Source organism: Mauremys mutica, chromosome 7, assembly GCF_020497125.1.
Source record: "Mauremys mutica isolate MM-2020 ecotype Southern chromosome 7, ASM2049712v1, whole genome shotgun sequence".
In the NCBI taxonomy this organism is placed as follows: domain Eukaryota; kingdom Metazoa; phylum Chordata; order Testudines; family Geoemydidae; genus Mauremys; species Mauremys mutica.
In genome coordinates, this window is record NC_059078.1 from 17839476 (window position 1) to 17860579 (window position 21104).

At 43.7% G+C, this 21104-nt stretch overlaps 1 protein-coding gene across 4 annotated transcripts in view; it reads right to left on the minus strand.

Moving 5' to 3' along the window:
* Positions 1-21104, minus strand: part of SRGAP3 (SLIT-ROBO Rho GTPase activating protein 3) — a 211642-nt gene that overhangs the window by 12541 nt on the left and 177997 nt on the right. Inside the window, exons 11-18 of one of the 4 annotated variants that reach the window (XM_045025281.1) lie at positions 19348-19375; positions 11871-11901; positions 11121-11181; positions 10030-10107; positions 8666-8800; positions 4526-4631; positions 4061-4288; positions 1840-1919 (exon numbers count right to left, since the gene is read on the minus strand). In XM_045025281.1, coding sequence (XP_044881216.1) covers positions 1840-1919; positions 4061-4288; positions 4526-4631; positions 8666-8800; positions 10030-10107; positions 11121-11181; positions 11871-11901; positions 19348-19375 — 747 coding nt within the window. Of the gene's footprint in view, positions 1-1839; positions 1920-4060; positions 4289-4525; positions 4632-8665; positions 8801-10029; positions 10108-11120; positions 11182-11870; positions 11902-14467; positions 14571-17287; positions 18528-19347; positions 19376-21104 lie in introns of those variants that run through there. The other 3 variants (XM_045025280.1, XR_006581241.1, XM_045025282.1) reach the window with 3 other exon arrangements.

Genomic DNA, 21104 nt, shown 5'->3' on the forward strand with positions numbered 1-21104 from the left:
CAAAGTATGAATGAGGCGGGCAGTGCTGGGGAGGGGGGAATCTGCAAGATATTGACAAACTCCCCGATCTTCTCTCTCTTGTGACACAGTGCACCATTGTCTGAGATGTTCCTTTGTGCTAGATCGGTCACCCTAAGATACATATTTTCGCTCGGTACAAATGATGTGACATTTGGGGCTATTACAGGGGAGGCAGATCAATGGAGGAAGCTGACTGGAGAAACATAATAGGAGAAGCTATCAGAGGAGCTTTCAGAGCCCTGATAAAATATTGAGCTTCTCAGCAGGGAGTGTGCATGGGGGTAAAGTGAGAGACCGAGCATGTAAATTCATAAAATAAAGCCGCTCTTCTTCTCCACACTTGCATCACAGTTAATCACCCGGAAACTCCAATCAGAACTATTAATGTGACCATCCAAGCATAAAATTGGCTAAATGGCAGCTTGCTCTCCTTCACCTTTGAGTCACGTTAGCTCCAGCTTGCTGCTAACACTGAAAAACGTAGAGTGCATTTTTCGTTAAAGACCCATTTTCAATCATCTGAATTATCTCCTTCCCACCCCTTGTGCCACCTTTTTACAGACCACCAATTAGGGCCACTTCTGCCATTTCCACATCAAGTGTCAGAAAGGCATTGGGGGGTTTTACAGCAGTAGAAGAAATCAATGGAAACAATAAAGAAAGGAGACAACAGGTGTGCATAGCAGTGCATCAGGCAGATTTTAAAGTGCACCTTCACTCTGCAGAGTAACTCAATTAAAAAGGCACCTGGGATTCTGGCTTTATCATCGCTCAATAATCCCAAAACAAACTTGTTCAGTTTACAATCACTTTTCCAAAAAGCCACAGCTGCAAATGCAACCTGGATATGGAAAGCAAACTGGGCTCTCTCTGGTTTGTGCATCACAACTAGAAACGAAAGGTTCTGCCCTCATCGCAATCTCCGCTGATTGTAGCGATTTTGCTGAGGGCATAACTAGGCCCCACATGCAGAATTTAGTTAACAAGCCTGTTGCCAGAACAGAATCCAGCACCTCCCATCATTGCTGCCTCAGCTCCATACGTCTGAAAGGAGTCAGACGAAGTTCAGCTTTATTCATGTCACTAAGGAAAGCAGACCTGACTGTGAATAAACAGAGGGAGCAGATGTTTTGAATAAAAACGGCACCATTTTGGCTAAGGTTTCTGCTCAGCGTAGAGCCACCGGGTGGGTGTGACCCACAGCCCGCTGACGCCAATTGAAAGACTCCCATTGATTCCAGGCGGCTTTGGATCGGTCCCTTGAAATTCATTACTCTTCCTGTGGTATGCACAAGAACGTGGAGGTGAACAGGAAGGGGGTCCCAAACACAACAGGCCCTCCCCGCTGCCCTAGGCTGCACTTGTCGGTCACTTTCACACAGCACGTCTCTTGCACCCCCGCTCACCTATCCATCAGGTGGTGACAGTATTGTAAAAGCCGGGACCACAAGCCAGCCTGGTCCCCTCAATTCCAAATTAAAAAGAAAAGAGCTCACTGTCGGGATTAACAGGAGTATAAGGGGCAGTTCTGGACGCATTGTTTTAAAGCTCTCACAATACCACAGAATGAGACTGAAATGTAGCCTGTGGCTTCCTGTAATCCCCACCTTCCCCCCGGGGGGTGGTCTATGTTGATTAGATCCCTCTAAAGGAGTGGTCATTAATATGCACATGCACTGTCAGACACATTGCAACGTCTTCCCCCCTCAACAGCCATATGGTAGTCCGAGCTAATTTGATTAGGAGCAAAATACACATTGCTTTCCCCTGGCTCTTCCTACTCAGACTCAATTTTCCGCTGTTTATGTCTACACTCACCGTCGTCGCTGGTGTGCGGCTCTGTGCCGTTGTCATGGTCCACTTCATCAATGGTGCCTGGCTCGCTGTGGGGGCTGTCGCTAACATTGAACAGTTGAAAAAAAAAAAAAGGATACAAATGTAGTTTAAAAGAGAAGAATTAGATTCTACTTGCAGATTACACAGTAAAACAAGTTCTTGGGGCAAAATCCTGATGCCACTGAAGTCCATGTGAGTTGTGCCTTTGACGTCAAAGGGGCCAGGATTTCACCCTTAGTTTGTTTTAAAATCATGGTACACCTCTGAACTTGCTCTCAGAACCAGAGACTCTCATTCTATGAACTTCAGATGCAGGGCCTGAATCTCCACTGTCCTGCACCTCGTGTCATCACTTACATCTGTGCAAAGCAGGGGCAAAACAAATTCTCCGTTCACCCACTCAGTCCAGTGGTATCATTTCACACACTCATTGTACAGGCATTCATGGTGACAGCAGGTGCAAATCACAGGATGAATGAAAGCTTTAAACACCTTGAACTTCAGGGATTTTGATCTGGAATTTTGGTTGAGCCCATTATAAAGACACTGACTCACTGTAAAAATTCAGATCTGAATCCAGGTTTGGATTTCAAGCACCCCCAAAATTCCTGAGTATCGATTACTGAGATCCTTGTTTGAGCATGGGGTTATGTCTTATAGTTTCCTCTCAACTGTGATTATTAAAGGGGCTATTTCTGCAGCAGAAACGACCTGTGCAGTAAATCTTGCCCATTCCCCATTTCTGATAAGCAGAACTCTGAAGTGAAAACTCCCATTGAAGCAAGTGTTTCTTTTTAACATTCACAAGAGAAGGACCAAACAAGACATCTAGCGAGATGGGTCCCAAGCCAAACACTGACTCCATAATCTTGAGTCATGGAACTTTTGTATGCGTAACAACTGAGAACTATGGGACTTCGATCAAAATTCCCAATTCAGGAGAAATTTGGTCACAACAACTGACCTAAAATTCAGCTTCTGTATTAACAACCTTCCATGAAGTCTTAGACTTAGAGAATTTTTGTTTAGCATAAATGCTAATACATTTTTAGAAAAAAACCCAACCGTTGTCCTGAAGCTTTCGTAATGCTTTGCGGCACTGAACTAATGCGGGAGGACTGGAAAGGGAAATTGACCATAAGCAGACTAGTCCATTGTCACTAGTGAAGCTGAGAGAAATGCAAAACATAACCAAGCTGCTACAGAAAAGCAAAGCAGATTTGTAAAATTCTCTTTGTTTTACTAATCTACAGTGTTACAGCAGAACCTCGATTTTAAAACCCCCAAACGTACAAATGACCAGTTCCACAAACCATTTTCTCAATGAGGGTGTGGGAAGTGATGTTGATGAAGAACAAGTCGACATCCCTCCACAGCCCAAAGCCGTCAATACACTGGAAGTTGCTTTGCAGTGGTTTGAAGGACATGAAGAAAATGCTGCAGTGCACCATTCTGCAACTTATGCATTGCACCGCCTGTAATTCTGAGATGTTCTATTTCATGAAGTTTGTGATTTTATGAACTCCTCAGTCCCCAGTGAGTTTTCAAACAGGGGTTCTACTGCATTTGTAACAAAGATAAGGATGTGGTAGCAGGGATAAAGCCAGATCCTCAGCTCACGTAAACCAATGTCCTTCCAGTGAAATTACCAATCAATCTCCTAGAACTGGAAGGGACCTCGAAAGGTCATTGAGTCCAGCCCCCTGCCTTCACTAGCAGGACCAATTTTTGCCCCAGATCCCTAAGTGGCCCCCTCAAGGATTGAACTCACAACCCTGGGTTTAGCAGGCCAATGCTCAAACCACTGAGCTATCCCTCCCCCCTCAGTCAGTTGTTCCAATTTACATCAAATTTACACCAGCTGAGAATCAGATCCATGATGTTTATAACAGGAAGAAGTAACACTGACAAAACGGAATGAATTCCCACCTGGGGTTTACCCCCGACCTGGAAGGCTGAATGCTTGGCCCAGATTTCCCAAGGGCATTCTGCCCATCCCAGTCTCTTAAAGAGCTGCTTTTATACGCCATTTCCCTGAACTCATGTGAACGAAGTTAACCCCTTGTTCATCAGGCACCAACTAGTAGCCCTGCAGTGTCTCAGACTCACTCTTGGCTTACGATGGAAAAAGATGAAGCTAGGGAGAGAAGTCTGGCCCTGTTTAGAATACTGAAGTTGCTTATTTCAATCACCCACTTCTTACCAATACTCTTCCCCTCCAGTCATGCATTTCTCGTACACAGGTCCTTCCAGCTCTCTGTGGTTGGGGAAGATGCCCTCGTGATTTATGATGATGGTTTTGATGACCTCATTTACATGGGCTTGGCAGGACACCGGATCCTGCCCGTCTGGAATGTGCATCAAAGTTGGTCCAAAGCAGATGGCCAGGTTGTAGGGATCCATCATGTTCTCATCACTGTACTGTGACAAGCTGCAAACACAAGCAACCCACAGGTAAAGTTCTGACCTGTCTAATGTTGGCTCCAAAACCCAGCCCTACAGAGAGTTCATGCAGTCATGCCAAGGAAAGACATTAAGCCAGAGCAGATAGCAAAATACTAACCACCAAAGTGCCTGTCAGCATTTGACTTGACCAGAAAAGGGAGGTCGCTGGAAAGGAGGGGAGCTAGCAGCTGAGTTAAATAAGAACCAGATAAAACAGACTCACTGATTGAGGAAAGCAAAGAGGTATCTCATGACAACAATGACAGCTCGGGGCAGAGTAATGATGATTTGCTGGATCTGGTGCACTCTTTCTGCGGAGTTCTCCATTTCTGGAACACAAGAATACATGGTAGAGTTTTATGGTCAGGCACTTGCCTGAAGGGCTCTAGTGGCTAAACAACATAGCAAAGCATGGACTTTTATCCAGATCTAATAGCCTGACATGTAAGGGGGGGGAAAAACCTTTGTATCCCGACAGATCTGATTTATAATTTGACACTAACAACCAACCATAGAAACATGACTACCAAAATTGTGCACTCTGTGTGTACAAATGCCCATTTATGCCTGTAAATGTAGAATGTGCATGGAGAAATTCAGCGCATGCATTAAATTCTGTATCTAATTGAAACGGGAGCTATTTCCATGGCTACATCTTTATTACCAGTATTTATACATTTGATCTCTAAACTGCTACTGTATTTCCCAAAGGATTTAGTCAATACAGGGACTTGAAAACAGAGCAGTTTTTCAGCTTTCCTATCCTACTTCTGTTTTAATTTTCTTTACCGCTTTATGGGCCTAATCCTGAGGCCCTTACTTAAGCTTGGTGTATACTAGAAAATTAAGTTGGTTTAGCTGTATCACCTAAGGGGTGTGAAAAAATCTCATCCCTGAGTGCCGTAGTTAAACTGACCCAACGCCCAGTGTAGACAGCCCTAGGTCAACATTAGATCTGTTGACCTAGCTATCACCTCTTGGGGAAGTGGACTATCTACACTAGCTTGAGAACTCCTCCCATCGGCGTACGTAGTGTCTACACTGAACAGGTGCGGTGGTGCTGCAGTAGCATTTCAAGTGTAGACATGCCCTTAGTCTTTCACTCAATCCTTGCTCTGTTTTTACTCACGTCAAACTGCCATTGACTTTAAATGCGAGTTTTGCCTGAGCACGCTAATTCAGGACAGTATTTATCCCTCTATGCACACCATTAAAGCCAACATACTGTATTAGAAGCTGACCTATTTTTTTTAATGAAGTGTGACTTCAGGGACATAGTGTGGCCACAGTGCTGGGAATGCAGATGAGCACACTGGTTCATATGTGACCCCCACTATTCCCTGAACCTTCACTACAGCTAAAGCACTTTTCCATGGCCCAACCAGAGAACTAGACTGAACCTGAGCAGAGCCTTTACTCAGTTATCTTATCCCATCCTCCCCACCCCCAGCTTTCTTTTTTTTATTGGGTACCTCTGCTGTCCCAGGTTCTATCTAAAGCGTTACAGGAAAAGTGACTTCCAGGCCATTTCTGATCCAAACAGAAGCAATAAAGACCAGAGTTTTTGTGAGAACAGGCACTCCTAGGAAATTCCCTATCCCAGCTGGATCTAAGAGAGATTTCTACTCTAGGGGTATGTCTTACACAGCCACCGCAGCGAGCCCTCCCAGCTCAAGACAACAGACTCAGGTTAGCAGGGTTTGTGCTAGCACTCTAAAAACAGCCCAAGCAGCAACAATCTACAGCACTAATTTTAGCACAGTAGTGCAAGCTCCGTGAGCTCGAGTCTGTTGATCCAAGCTGGGAGGCTCATTGCCTCGGTAGATGTACCCGAAATGAATTGCCTAATGTTTGGGTGCTTAGTCAAACTGTGAACCGCGCTGAAGTTTGCTTATCACTCTGAAACACAAAAGCTGGTCAATATTTTTTGTTCAAACACTTTTCTGTGACTATTGGCCATATTTCAAACATGGAAATACTGCAGAAAACATTTTGATTTTCTCCAAGTTTTCCATTCTTTGAAGAAAATATTGTTTTATTCTTTGTTATCATTTGCGGTGGTCAGTTTTCGTTGTTTTGCTTAAGGATGGGGGTGATTTAAATTAAATTTTAGAAAAAGTAAAAATAAAAGATTTTTTTAATCCAAACAAGACAATGACGAATGATCTGTATTGAAACCCAGTGGAACAAAACTCTCTCGGCAAATTTCGAAGCGTCCATTTATAAAAAATATTTCAACCAGCTGTAACAGAGAGGTTTTAACGGATGTAATCATAACTGCATCACTTTATAACTGGGGCAGGCCAGTGAATTGTGAACCTCTAGAATAAGAATTCCTTTTCTATCCATTTCTTTGGCATGTGCATTTGAGAAAGATTTCCATGTAAACTTTCAGCTCCCAGCTGAGCAAAAGTGACAGGCAGCCTCTCATTTGTTAAGGAAGGAAGATGCTCTCATATCACATAAACAGTGAGTTATATGGCACTGAAACCTTCCAGGGCATTCAAAGGCCCTATGACATGTGCAATGCCACCTGCTGCAGAAAGTCACTCAGAATACTTTAGCGTGGGAAGGGAAATCAAGGGAAATCAAACAGGCTTTCTGTTTTACTGCAGTAGAGAGTCCAGAGAGACTTCTTGGCTGAGTCAACCTTTCTACTTCTTTCTACTTAGTAACCTTTCAACTTTCTACTTAGTAAGCTCGTGGGCCAGAACAGTAAGTACAAGGCTTGCTCATTTTACAGCATTTTGTTTTTGAGTGGTTTTCAGATGTAGACATTTTCCCGACCCATTTAGGTTGAGAGACATATTATATAGCACACATTTATTGGACAGAAAAAAGGAAGACATTTATTATAAACGTATCAGCAGCAGCACTTGATGTAAAAGAAAGTTAGGAAAGAGGAGAAGAAAAGCTATATAGAGATTTTTAAAAAAAAATAGGGGGATAAGGAAGAAGAAAAGAAGAGGAAACACTAAGAAAAGGAACCACTGACGTGTGCTAGGAATCACTCCCAAAGGCTCTTATAATTGTGCTAACTGGCCCCAATTCAGCAAGGTACTTAAGTGCATGCCTAACTTTAAGAACATAAGTAGTCACATTGGCTCCTATGGGAATATTTGTGTGTCTAAGGTTAAGCATATCCTTACCTACCTTTTTGAATTGGGACCTGGGGACAAATCCAATGCCCATTCATGCCTATGGACTTCAGGGGGGGCTGGACCAAGCCTTTTGCAGCCTTGCTTGCAACTGTCTTTGTAAGAGGCAGCCTGTGTCAATGGCATGTACGCTAGAACCGGGCAAAATTCAGCGTTTTCATTTTGTGTAACGGTCCGTGGAAATCGCTTCCATCGTGTGGGGGGCTTGCACACATATACCCTCTGCCTCACAGACTTTGCTGTATGTAACATTTTGACAGGAATGGCCATTTTATACATTAAAAAAATATGACACAACAATGAATTTCCTAAGCCTACTGACACAAACCTACATTGCTGGGAAAATGTGCATACCGTAGGCACATCTTAGTAGAAATAGGCCAATTTGAATGTCACCCACCCCTAGATATAACCCGTTTCTTCAGGTTCTGCTGAATCCTTAGCATTTTTGAACACTAACATTGAAGGAAGAGGTTAGACATGAGCAGTAAAGGCCCTGATTAAGCAAAGCACTTAAACATGTGCTTATCATTAAGCAAGTGAATAGCCCTATTAGAACTAGTCACATATTTTGACAGGTGCTTTGTGACTAGGGCTGAAGTCTATAGATTCTGGATATTTCTTTTGCAAAATAAAACTAAGAGAAAGCATTTTATGCAAAAATGCACATCACACTTCCCTGTTATTTCTAAAACTGCAGATTCATCCCACCAGTTCCCCTTTCCCTCAAGAGCACTAAGAGCATCCATCTCTTGGCAAGACATACTCACTTCAACCAGGAGGTATTGAGAGAAATATAATTAAGTCTGAGGTTTTTTCCCCAGCTCCATTAGTTTGAGAAGAGCAGGGTGGAACGTTTTGAAAATAATAAGAATCAACCTGAACCTTCACCCTGAAATTCAAACCCAAACTTTGTAAGGTTCAAGGTACCTGAAACAACGCCACTCGACTGTTCACATCCCTCAGCACTTTCCAGATTTGTTTGGGACATGAAATGCAAATGGTGAAATACCATGAGAAAGACTGATCTCTTGAGGTTCTTCTCACCATTTGAGCCCAATTTTGCAGACAGAAGACATTCGGATGAGGTTTTGATGCTTATCTGTACTGATGGGCTTATCTACCACTGCTTCTCTGTTGGGAGGACACTGTCTTGTAGCTGCAAAATCTAAGGAACCTACGTATGTCTCATTGTTGGTACTTACTTATAGTAGATATCAAATCTTGAAACCTTTCCTTAGGAAAGAGTGGGTTTTCCAGTCCTCGGAAATACAGCTTTAAGACCCCAGCAACCGAATTAATATCACGTTCATTTTGATCATCAGCGAGAGGGTCTTCACCTGAACACACAAAAGATTTATTTCCAGCATTCCTTCCTAGCTGAATTAGGCAGCAAGCACCACTCAGCTAACCAGAATTGGAAAACCAAAAGCTTTGCATTGATAAAAAAGCAACACATGCAATGGTAACACTATGCAGTTTCCCAACACGTCAATGGCTTAATAAGATATAGTGTTAAGCAGCACCATTCCGAGGCATAGCCCAGCCTATGGTAATCAAGGGGATGTGGGTAATTGTCACAGTGAGGGTTTTAAAACATTCCTGAAGGTTAGCGGTATTATTAGGTTCTTTTTCATAGCTTTCAGCCCAATACATCTTTTGCATTCAGTGTGTCAGATAACTCAAGGAAGGATGACGCAGTGGTACGGGACAGCCTCAAAAGATGGGACCTGCTGGATGACGCAATCATGTCCCAGCTCACCTATGTTACATTGAAATCAATGAAATAGTATTGGCCAGCTCAACAAGTGCATTGTATGGGGATAAGTCTGGAGGCAGAGATTTTCAAAGCTGCCTAAAGGATTTGGATGCCCAGTTCCTATTAAAATGAATAGTAATTGGGCATCCAAATCCCCTAGTTGGCTTGGAAAACTGCGGCTGGAACCTTCAATGGTGGTCATGTGCTCACAATCTTTCCCAACCACCAACAGCTATTTTAAAGTATTTATGGAGTCACAGATTCTAAGGCCAGAAGGGCTCGTTATGACCATCTACTCTGACCTCCTGTCTAACACCAGCCATACAATTTCACCCAGAGCAATTTTTATATAAATAGAAGGCCCAATCCCGCAACCCTTATATGTCTGGGTGCTTTTTACCAGGCAGAGGCTCATTGTTATTAATTTTTAATAAACTAAGTCATCTGGAGGTCAATTTAACATTTACTCCCTGTATTATGAGTTAAGATGAGCCTTTAGGAAGAAGACTGACAAACTTCACATGTATAAGAGTGATAAAGGGTAGCTAATGTGCACAATTTTGTATTGGCCCTAGCAAGCACAGAGGGGAAAGAAGAGGTCTTCATCATGCCCATTTTCTGTTATCCAGGAAATGGTACGCTGTCTAAAGGCCATTAGGGTGTGATTTTCTAAAGCCCTTAAGGGAGTTAGGTATCTTAAAAATCCACCCTTAAATCTTGGTCTCCTTGATGGATAGGAGGAGTGGTCCCAGAAATCACACTCTTAGCCGCATCTACATTCCTTGGCAGCTCCACAGGCTACTCACTCACCTCTTTCAAATGAATTCTTGATGTCATTGACTTCAACCTGAGACCCAGGAACTCTAAAGATACCCTGTTGCTGAAGACCTGGAAAGAAGGAAGGAAGGAAGGGGGAGAGGCGGAGAGAGAGAGATTGATTGATTTGTTCCTGTGCATTGAAACCAACATCAAAATTTGGAATTTCAGTTGTTTTGTTCTCCTGTTTTGCTGGAATCTGATGGGGGTTAATATGCCAAACTCCACAGAATCTAGTAAAGAACAATCCCCGGGGAAAGTAAAAGCAATGGACCCACCCATTACCCCCAAATTAATAAATACATAAAAAAAGTCAGAACCACCTCTCATGCTCCAGAAAACCTACACTTCATCCGTAGAAAGAAACACAGCAGAAGTCTGTATTTTCCACACTGAGCAACACACAGCATTATACAGACATGGCCATTAAGAGCTGATGTTAAATCTTCCTGCCCTGGCTTGTCAAAATCTCAAACAGAAAACAGCCCCACAGGCTCCCCTCAGCCGCAACTTTCCCTAGTAACACAAACACTTGCAATGAAAAAAGAATTTGAAGTGGGGGCAGGTGCGATCTGAAAGACGAGAGGCAAAACTGACAGGTAAAGGGCAGCCCAGAGCCAGCGTGCAGTGACTTATACAGACTGCACTGTGTCTGACTTGAAACATGCCAGGCAGAGCGTCCCCTGAGGAGTCTCCACTGGTTTTTGTTTTTGCTGCTAAAGAAACTGATAAGCTCTACATGGGCTAGATCTGCCTCTTTGTGCAAGAAAGGGAGAGGTGGGGGATACCAATTGAGATTTTATTTCTGCTTTTGTCTTTTCTATTCCAACCCCCCTAGATCAAATACCACAACCGGCTCCCATTGGATCAGGGTCCAAGTGAACAATTTAACCCCAAGTAAGCGCATACAGGGCCCATATATTTGTCATGTATACAATATTACCTCATGGTTTATATCATTAAAACTCACATCCATACAACTGGTCAAGGCAGCTGGCTCCTCTATTATCTTTCATCATTAATACATTATTTCTTTTACACAACAGCTTCCATTGTAGCTATCAGCAAATGAGGAATTAGCTTACCATATAAATTGATGTATCGGATGCAGCTTTCAACTACAAGTGGGATAGCCTGTCCTGAATCCTACAAAAAAATATATTAAATTTAATAAAGAATGAAGAGCTTATTAGCTTGTTGACAACAACGTATTGGAAGCTTATTCAAATAAAGATTGCAAAAACTCAGGTTTGAAGATCAGCGCCATTGAGTTTAGTAAGAGAATAAGCAAGAAAAGGAGGTGCTAAAAACATCAAGCCATCAAACAATGCTGAGTACACTTGTGTGAAGTCAATTATTCGTGGAAAAGGCCTCTATTAATGTGTGTGAAAAACTTATTCTCCTTATATGGTTGACTGAAAAACAAAATGTAAGGGACAAATGAAACTGGATCACGGCTACTCCGTTTGAAAGACGTAATTATAAGCCAGATCAAGCCTTGCATTATAGCCTTGTTCCTGTCTGATGAAACAGGCTTCTAGTTACAGAATTTAAAGAATATTTTAGTCTTAAAAAAAAAAAAAGAGCCATTGTCACAGAAGTGACAAAAAAAAGTGTGAAATGCATTAGCTATGGACTTAAATGGGGGCCTCATGCTAGAATGAATTTTGGCTTTTGTTCTCATATTTAAGCCACTTCTCAGAGGGCCCACAATAGACCGAGGGAGGTCTGCAGGTAGCTTGGGCTTTTAAGTGGACATTTTTACAGGAGGGATACAAATGCATCCCTCACATCGATTTTGTTTGGTTTCGGAAAGGAGGCCCTCTAGTAAATACCTGGTTCCTTGTTCGAGCATTCCTTCTTCCTCTGATAACATAAAAAAGCAGCAGAGCAGGAAAAAAAGAAAAGATTAAGCAAGAATAAGATCAGTTCAAGTAAGCATCTCTTCCGGAGGCCATGAAAGCTCAAATGCAATGGCAGCTTAGAAAGATCCAGGTCAAGCCCCCAACTCCCCACCACCCTCACCCCCAAAAGCTGCTTAGTATGCAGTGTCTGAGCCTCAGTGATTGACGAGAATTCAGAAGCCTCTTGTCAGATTTGTGCCATTCCTCTTCCTCCTGCCTTCCTGCTACTGAACTGCCCAGTCCCTCCCACCCATCACTGTATTCAAAGTGGGCTTCTATTTTTTACCCACATCCCACAGATGTTCAGAGGGAAGTGTGGTGCCCCAGCTTCTCAAAAGAAGGGACCAGAGAATTCTTGGGAACAGAAAACCCTTGTGTTCAAGGTGTCCATTAACCACTAACTGCCCTGGGTTAGCTAGGAACTTCCATAACTGTCCATTACTGGGGGTTTAATGCAGACACATCTGGTACCAGCCTTTGTTGGGCACGAGATTCAGGACTAGATGGACTGTGGGTCTGATCTGGTGCAGAAATCCCTAGGATTCTAAATACGTGAACAATGGTTTCCTACAGGACTCTCCTCATTATTCTAGGACACTAGTCCTTACAGATAGGTTTTCAGTGCAGCTAATTACTCCAGAACAATATTTAACAGGCTGGACCTTTAATCAATATTGCCCTTTTAAAAATCAATTTACGAATGGAAAGATTATAAGTATTAAAAGATTAATAGCTTTGTATGTCTGGACTGTATATGATTTGTGACAATGCGCTTCCCCATTTAAAAACACTGCCTTTAGGTTTATGGCTGCACTAAAATAGCAGAATAGAATAATCTAAAACAGGGATGGAAAAGGCCCATTAGCTCGTCTAATCCAGGCTTTTCTCAGTGCTGTTCACTACCATATTTTCTCTCATGCTCTTCCCAGTCTCAGCTGAAAAGTCTGCAGCAAAGGAGCTCTCATCCCTTCACAAACAGAATGTATTGCAGGATTAGACTTTGGAGGATCAGTAGTTAGGCAATTAGATTAACCCTTGGGGAATACAGGGGAAAGACTTTCAAAGATCTGTACTATTATTCTTATACTATGCACTTTATTCGGACTGAATGGGCCACATGGATTCTGAGTTATATGCAAAATGAAGGGTCACATTCTGCTCCTAGTTTCACTGGTATCAACCAAATTAATCTGGACTGATACCACTGTAATTTAAAAACAATCTGATCCAAAAAGTTATCCAAGATGCACCCTGTGCACTGCCAGAGCAAGTTAGATCTTTCCAAAAAGAGTGTCACAGGCCACTGAGCCAAAGCCGCTAGGGCTCTTTGAGAAACCGTTGCTCCTGTAATGGAAGAGTAATAAAAGGGAAACATTGACATTCTTCTCCCATGTATTGCTTATAGCGTTTGTTTTCTACAGCCCCCCGTTCACAAAGCATTTAAGCACATGACTGGAATTAAGCACCAGCTTAAATGCTTTGCCAAATAAGGGTGGACTGCGGACTCAGGGTCTATGGTGACACAAGCCCATTACTTCTATTTGAGCTGTTCTTCCATTCCCCAGCCTGTGTTAGAGTAAAACACCTTACAAGAGGAGGCTCATCCGCTCTGCCAGCGCTGGATTTGACTGGAGGGCATCAGCACCTATCCACATTTGCATTGACTCGAATTGACTTTTTTTTTGGGGGGGGGTGTTAAGAAAAGCATAGAATATGTAATCCTCCCACTCAGCCCCCTCTAAACAAAACATTTCAGCAGAAGTCTGCTTTGCTAACATTCCCTACAACAGGGAGGCCATTTGTGAGAGTTTATGAATCATTTTATCTTCTCCTGTAGCCATGAAAACAGGAGATAAAATGTTCTGATTTCTTTTTAAAGTTTCTAATCAGACTTTGCTCAGGGAATCCTCTTCGAAGGACAGTATTTTCTTGTGAGGTCGCTTCACCCCTGCTCGACACTCCTCTCAAAAATAAAAGTCTACATGTTAGCACAATATATATATATATAGTGCTATCTTTCCTTCCCCAGACACAAAGGACCCCATAAGTGGAACACCAGGATCTTTGGGGATTTTCTTTATTTTTTGCTGCTTGATCTTCTGCAAGTCTCTTTCTATGACAGGTGAGAGTAATGCTGTTTACTTCCAGGGTGTTCATATAACAGCAACTTAGAAAGCCAACACAGCTATGCCTGTTGTGATAAGATATGGCACATTGCAATTAACCTGCTGACAGGCAAGAATGACATGGTGACTCCACACTGTTCCACAAGGGTCATTACCATTATCTCATCCCTCCCAGTTGGTGTGGACAGTACCGTGACAAGTAATGTAATGAATGCACCGTGGGTGAGAACAGATATGGAAGGAAATCTTCACTGAGGCAGAGAGCATACTAGCCATGTTAACAGTGTGCACAGTGGATAGGAAGGACCAGGTCCAAAAGAGGAAATGAGTTAGCAATTAGGATAGAAAAACCACCATTACATTCATAGCGTTCATAGACTCTCACTGTCAGCCAGCAAGTACCTTAATGAACGTTTCCATATTGCCGTTAAAGAGTTTATGATTATAGACTGAGAGAGGCCTAGGTCTCCTCATTTTCTGTGGTTTAGGGGGAAGACATGGGGGCCTGGGAGAAATGGAACAAAAAAAAAAATCAAAACACCAACATAAATACATTGACAGGGAAAGATCTCAACGGCTATGGCGGATTGGTGGGCAGGCGGGAGGAGGGGGGAACCCTCTGTGAGGACTAGTGCATTGGCTCCAAACAGATGCTGTATCTGTTCCCCCCAAGCTGATGGTAGGCATCTTCCTACCAAGCTTGATGCTGCATCCCCACTTACTGAGAGTTACTTAAATCAAGTCACTGAGCTTTACCGATTATGCCCACATTGTTTGGGAATCCACACAGCACTGACTATATCTCGATGTCCCGGGCCAGGGCGAGGGCTCAGCGTAAAACCTCACATGGGTTTTCTAGGGCAGACTCTCGCTTATTTCAAAGCCCTGGCTAAGCGCCTGGAGGGGGAAATCCTTGTGTGTGCTGACAGACCTGGGATGTACGGTTTAGGCCTCAATCCTGTGATGAACCCCAGGGAAGCATGCGGGGGAGAGCCTCTCTGTGGGCCGCTCATTGCAAACTCGGGGCCTTACAGTGCAAGCTGTTGGAGGCAGGGACTGTGTCTTCCCACTGCCTGTACATCACCTAACGCCTGGTCAGCGCAGCCCATTACCCTCCATGATCTCCCACAGTTGTCCAGCAATGCCACAGGATATGCGCACCAGCAGAGTAGCTGCAATTAGACAACTCTAACAGGATGTTGCTACGAGGCACAATGCACAACTCTGACAAGCTACTAGTGGTCCATCATAAGACACACCCCTCTCAGGAAATTAAAAGCTGTGCACTGGGGTGACTAGCCAGGATCTTAATAAATGATGGACTATTAGCAATCTTCTTCTCCTGCCACACACAGAACCTGTCACCTCCATGCCAGAAAATAATACAGCTGCTTAGTATTTCTGGTCAAGATCTTGTCTATTACCTCTGATAAGCTGTGGTTTGTTTTTCACTCTCCGAGACAAGAACATGTATCACAGTCCCTGCTTGGTATTTGGGCTAGAAGCAGGGGTGACATTTTTACAGAGGTAAAGGCCAGTGTTGGCCCTTTGCTAGGTTTTTTACTTTTTCCTGCCACTTATGCCGGTTCATCACACTGTCCTCCTGAGAGAGCTCTCAGAGCGGCTGAAAAGTTCAATCCATTCACTGGCAGACTCCAATTCCGCCAACGCTAACCTACCGAAAACACTCGGGGCAAAACTGTTTATTCCCAAACAGATCTCAGACTAGTGTTGGGACTCAGCAATTAGGAGGAAAGTGGTGGCACCTCCAAAGACCCCGCAGCTAACTTTTACTTGTAAGATTACAATTACAGCTATTCACAGGGACATTGTCTAGGCTGCTGAACTTAGGCCCAAAATTTGCAAATAGCTGTAAGAAAAAAATGCAGGTCAAAGTTCCTGGGTTTTGTCATTTTGTTTCCTTCAAAACTGATGCTTCAATGTAGTTTTTAAATTTTAAAAGTCAGGACAGCCCCCAGCCACCCCATGCAACCCTGCAGAGGCCAGCACTCATGCACAATAGAGCAGTAACAAGCTGAAGTGCACAACTCAGCCTCTATACCAACCCGTTGGCAACAAACCAAACTGAGTGTGGAATGGTGGGGAAAAAATGGTAAAAAACCCAAACCCACCATATTTAGGGCTCTGTCTTTGTCACAATGAATTCCTTTGGTTTCAAATTCCCAGTGGGTTTTTCTAAACAGTGAGATTTTTTTAAAATAAATCACAAAAAGTAGTTCAAGTCCACAATGGTCAAGTAAAGGGAGCATCTGACAGACAGCAGGGAAGTGTCAGGGCATCCTAAGGGGCAGGTCTATGAAGGAGGAATCTGAAGTGAAGCAACTATTGGGCCTGATTCTGGTCTCTCACTTACTATTACTGCTGGAATCAGAGTAGTGCTTACAGGCCCCAACAGAGAGCAGCACCCATTATTCCAGGCACTGGTCAAACATTGATAAGAGACAGTCCCTGACCTGAAAACTTACTAGTCAAAAATAGACTAAGGGTGAGAGAGGAAACAGAGGCACATAAAAGTGACTCACCCAAGTCACATAGCAGAGAACTTACAACAGGCCCCAGGTCTCCCAAGTCCCAGGAAGCGCCCCATTCACTTACACCAGGGCAATTACGAGCAACTCCACAAAGACAATACACTTACGTAGGAGAGGAATTGGGCCCCCTGCCGTTAAGCTGGAATGGCTGGCAAGTGATGCTAGCTTCTGCCCTATGAGCTGCTGGTGTTTGGACCTGATTTTCAGAGGCAATGAGCTCCTGCAGCCCCATCTGACTTCACTGGAGATTGCGCTCAACACCCCTGGACATGTAGCCCATGAAAGCATAGGAGGATTATTTCAGTGCATTGGGTGGAGATTTAGCCAGTTGGTTCTTATGGACATTATTCAGAATGTGACTAATATCTTCTAAAATTCAAGTCTTCAGAACTCAACTATCTAGACCTTGCAGGAGAAAAATGGCATGAAGTCCTACTGTCATGATTCCACTCTACCTTCATCCTCACCGCCACAAAATGTTATGGATGTTTGTATTGTAAAACATCACAGGAGGGGATTTTAATGAGTCTGGCTAAAATCAGTGCAAAGAGCCTTCCTGCAAAAGTACTAAAGAGCTGAGCTGAACCAACAAGAACAATTTACAAACACCTCTAAACGTTAAAGGTGACAGAGTCATGATCCACATAAATCAGGTGCCTTTAATTAAAAGAAACAATTTGACTCCAGGCATTTTTGAAGCTTATAGCCATTCCTTCAGCTGACAATTCAGGAGCAGAAATCATTACAGTGCAGCGAAGAGCCCATCCAATTCTCAGTTAGATGACTGTGATATAAACCACAGAGACCGAGGATGTTTGTTGCTCTATAATTTCCTCTAGCTGGGTGAGGCCCTGAAGGAAAAAGATTGTGGCATTCTGGCCTCCAGCTGGATTTAGTCGGAAGGCCATTCTGACAGTGCTTATAGTGCTGCCTCAGGAGGAGGAGATTCTTCTCTTTTGTTTGTTTATGTGATGCACAAGCTAATTCAGGGACAAAAAAACAACAAAAGCAGCAGAGTGCTGTGTTGTCATCCCTCACTCATGAGTCTTAGTTATTCATTCCCCTGATTATTTTGGCCTCAGATATTGTCCCAGTCGCTTCTGCCCCAGATAAGGAAGCTCCTGAAGAGCAAAGTTTAGGTACAGTTTTTGGTCTTCCTTTAGTTACTCTGGTGTCCCTTCACCAATCAACCAGTCCTTTACCAAAGCACCTTTTCATCCAAAGGATCACAAAGTGCCTTGCAGGCTGTATTGCTACCACTGAAACAAAATCTCATCTGGGCTGGAACATGGCATCATTAAAGACAATGCTGTACACAATAATTGGCTTTATCGCTCTGTCTGCGATCAGCCAACTATGGCTCCAACTAAGACAGGTAATCAGAGGCTCCTGGGATAGCGGGTAGTATTGGAAGAATCCGGGAAGGACCTGGAAGCATGACTCTTGCAGAATCAGCTATCCAGGACCTGCAACGAGCAGGTGAGCAGGCAGTTAAGCAGATGTCTCTTGCCTCCATTGGATCTTGGGAGATATGCAGACTGGAAAGTTGAGCCATGTACCTCTTACACAGCAGATAACTCTGATGTAAGAATTCCTCAAATTCACAGAGCTTCCAGTCCCCGCCATGGGTTATTCCTGCCCAGGGGAGAAGGGAACCTCTGTGTTCTCACGTGATTGGCCCCGGCCACCTCGGTTTAGAATCCTGGTCAGTTCTCAGCCTTGCTGACGTTCTAAGGCATGTTGACTCCGGCAGGATGCCTCCATTTCTGGCCAGCTGGAAAGCCCCAAGGCACCCCAAATAGCTTGCTGAAGGGAGAGCTCCATAGAACGCTAGTGGGGCTGTTTTTCTGTCTGGAAATGCAGCCACAGCAGCCAGCATGTTTCAGCATTTATAAGATCAAATGTTTCTGCTGGTATTGAAAACTTTATGAAAAACTGAAACAGGGCTATAAAAAGATAACGAGCGGTTTCTCCAAGTTGTGGGGAGGGGTTTGGCAGCGCCACTGACCCACATCCTATTGTTATAAATCCTACAAATTCATAGCAAGCTGCTAAAGCTAAGCTCAATGGCTTTGTGTACTGAGCATTTGGAAAATGCAATGGAAAAGGCCCCTCCCTCCTACATGTACTCTCAGCTCCACCAATTGCTTCAGTTGGATGGAAAGTTGTGGGGTGCACCAGCATTTTCCGTACCGCCCGTTAAAAGGGCTGGATCCAGGTGATGTGGTCACCCCAGCATCACCTGGAGTCCCATGCAGGACGTCCTGCCCTTGCTTGAACCGTGGGTGGACGGGGAGGGGCTAGAGACTGGGTTGGGAGGGTTGACACCCATGTGTTGTGCAGTCCTAAAGCTGGCTACGAATACAGCACAACTTCAGATACGTTTATCGAGACACTGCAATGCACCGTGCTGACACAGCACTTCCAGGCACTTCAGAGCAAGTCAGCTGGAAATTACACTGCAGCAAAACAAGGGCCTGTTTGTCATCATTCCAATTAATCCACTTAGACAATGCAGCAGAGGAGCAGGCCACTGATGTGGGGAGCTGGTTTCAGCCTCTCCCCTGTTGCACGGCAAAGCCCAGCACAGGGCAGCTGGAGGATTGTAAACCCAGTGTGCTGTGCCAATAAACAACACATCAAGCCATGTCTTCCCTTGGGTCTTGGTCCCTCAGAAAAAGTGAGTCAGCCCCCTCCCCAAGCGGGTAAAGCAGACGAAACCCTTCTTACCTGGTTGTGCCACATTCAGCTCTTTCACCTAGAAAGAAAAATTGCACATGAATTTCCATCTCGTTTTCACATCAGTGCCAAGGACGTGGGCTGTTTACACACACACACACACACACACACACACAGTCAGTTAATTGCTTGTGACAGGTGAGAAACTGAATATGCCTGAAGGTCCTGTATGGTACAGAAGATTTCTAGCTTGTTGCTATGTTACCCCATTAACAACTTCTCCACTGAAAGACGTTTTACAAGCCACGGTCCCCAACCTGTGAGCGAGGGAATCCCCTCACCATCCACTGATGTTAGTGGTTTATTTGCAGGACTGATCCCAGAGATAGTATTGTGTGTCTTTTTGCCTCTCATAAAAACCAACCAGCTGGTGTAAATCAGTGCAGGTCCATTGCTACCAGTGCAGCGATACTGATTTACACCAGCCGAGGAACTGACCCTTGTGTCTGATTATCATACCAAACCAAATAGGAAAGCAGTATTGTGATAAGGACTGTTGCCCCTGGGGAGTGAGCTGAGATTATCCCACTGCCTCATGGAGGCCACTAATAGCATCTTAATACAGTGGAGTATTCAGTAGCTCAGCTTTTCCTAAGAGATAAAAAAACCATCTAATCATATCCAAGCAGACTCTATTCTGGCTGTCAATATTCTTATTCCCTTCATGTATTTATAGTGTTCAGATTTTATATAAATGGCAGCATATCACTGATAAGATCTATTAAACTTATAAAAATGTCATTCCACAGATAAATTGTAAACTAATTTCGCATGCTGTTTGTGCCTTTCTGCGAAGGCCTAGAACGCTGATTTCCTCTTTATTTTGTATGGCACATAAAAGGAAACGTTCAAGTTCACATCCCTGTTACAACGTCGCCAGGGATCAGACCTCAGCTGACTCCTCTCTGCCATCTACACACTGTCCTGAGCGACACTGTTCAATCACACAAGTTCAAACACCATCTTGGCCATCAAGCCTGTAACTGAAGTGGGGACCTCCACAGATAAAAGTATGAGCTGCTACAGCTTGAGCTAACAAGTCTAGGCTCTGTATCTGGGGCTGTAACAGACTCATATCCCCGACAGATTGGATGCAGAGAGGGACCGGTAACACACACTCACCAGGGAGTTACACTTACAACTCACAAAACTCTCTTTTCCCACCTGAACCTCTCCTGCACTGTGCAGACTCACATGACTATCTCTCTCACATCTCTTTCTAGATATGTTTAAAACTCAACATCATGAAAAAGCCCTCCTCTCCACCTCCCTTCTGCTGGACAGCTGGCCATTCAGCCATCCTTCCCCAGACCTGCCACCTTGATGGCATTTTTTACTCCAACCTCGCCTTCTCACCCAGTAGAAAAGCTGTTGATAAATCTCACTGGTTTTCCTCTAAAAATATTACACCCTATGATATGTGATACTAAAGTGGTACAATAAAATCAAGGAGTCAGGAAATACAAAAGTTAAGGTCCCTGCGGCAAATAATTTCCTACTTTCGAGCAAAAAAAATACAGTGTTTTGAAAATGCCAAATTTCCTTCAGATAAAAATCAGGTCACATTGAAATGTGCCATTTTAAATATCCAGTGTGAAAATGGCCATTTAGTGGATTTTTTGCAGAAAGTCTAAACGTTGGAATCACCTGAGAGCTTGCAATGAAATGCTCAACATTTTCACGTGAAATTTTGTGACACACCTGTGGCTTTTTTCACACAGCTCTTAGGGAACAAAAATGAAGTTTAA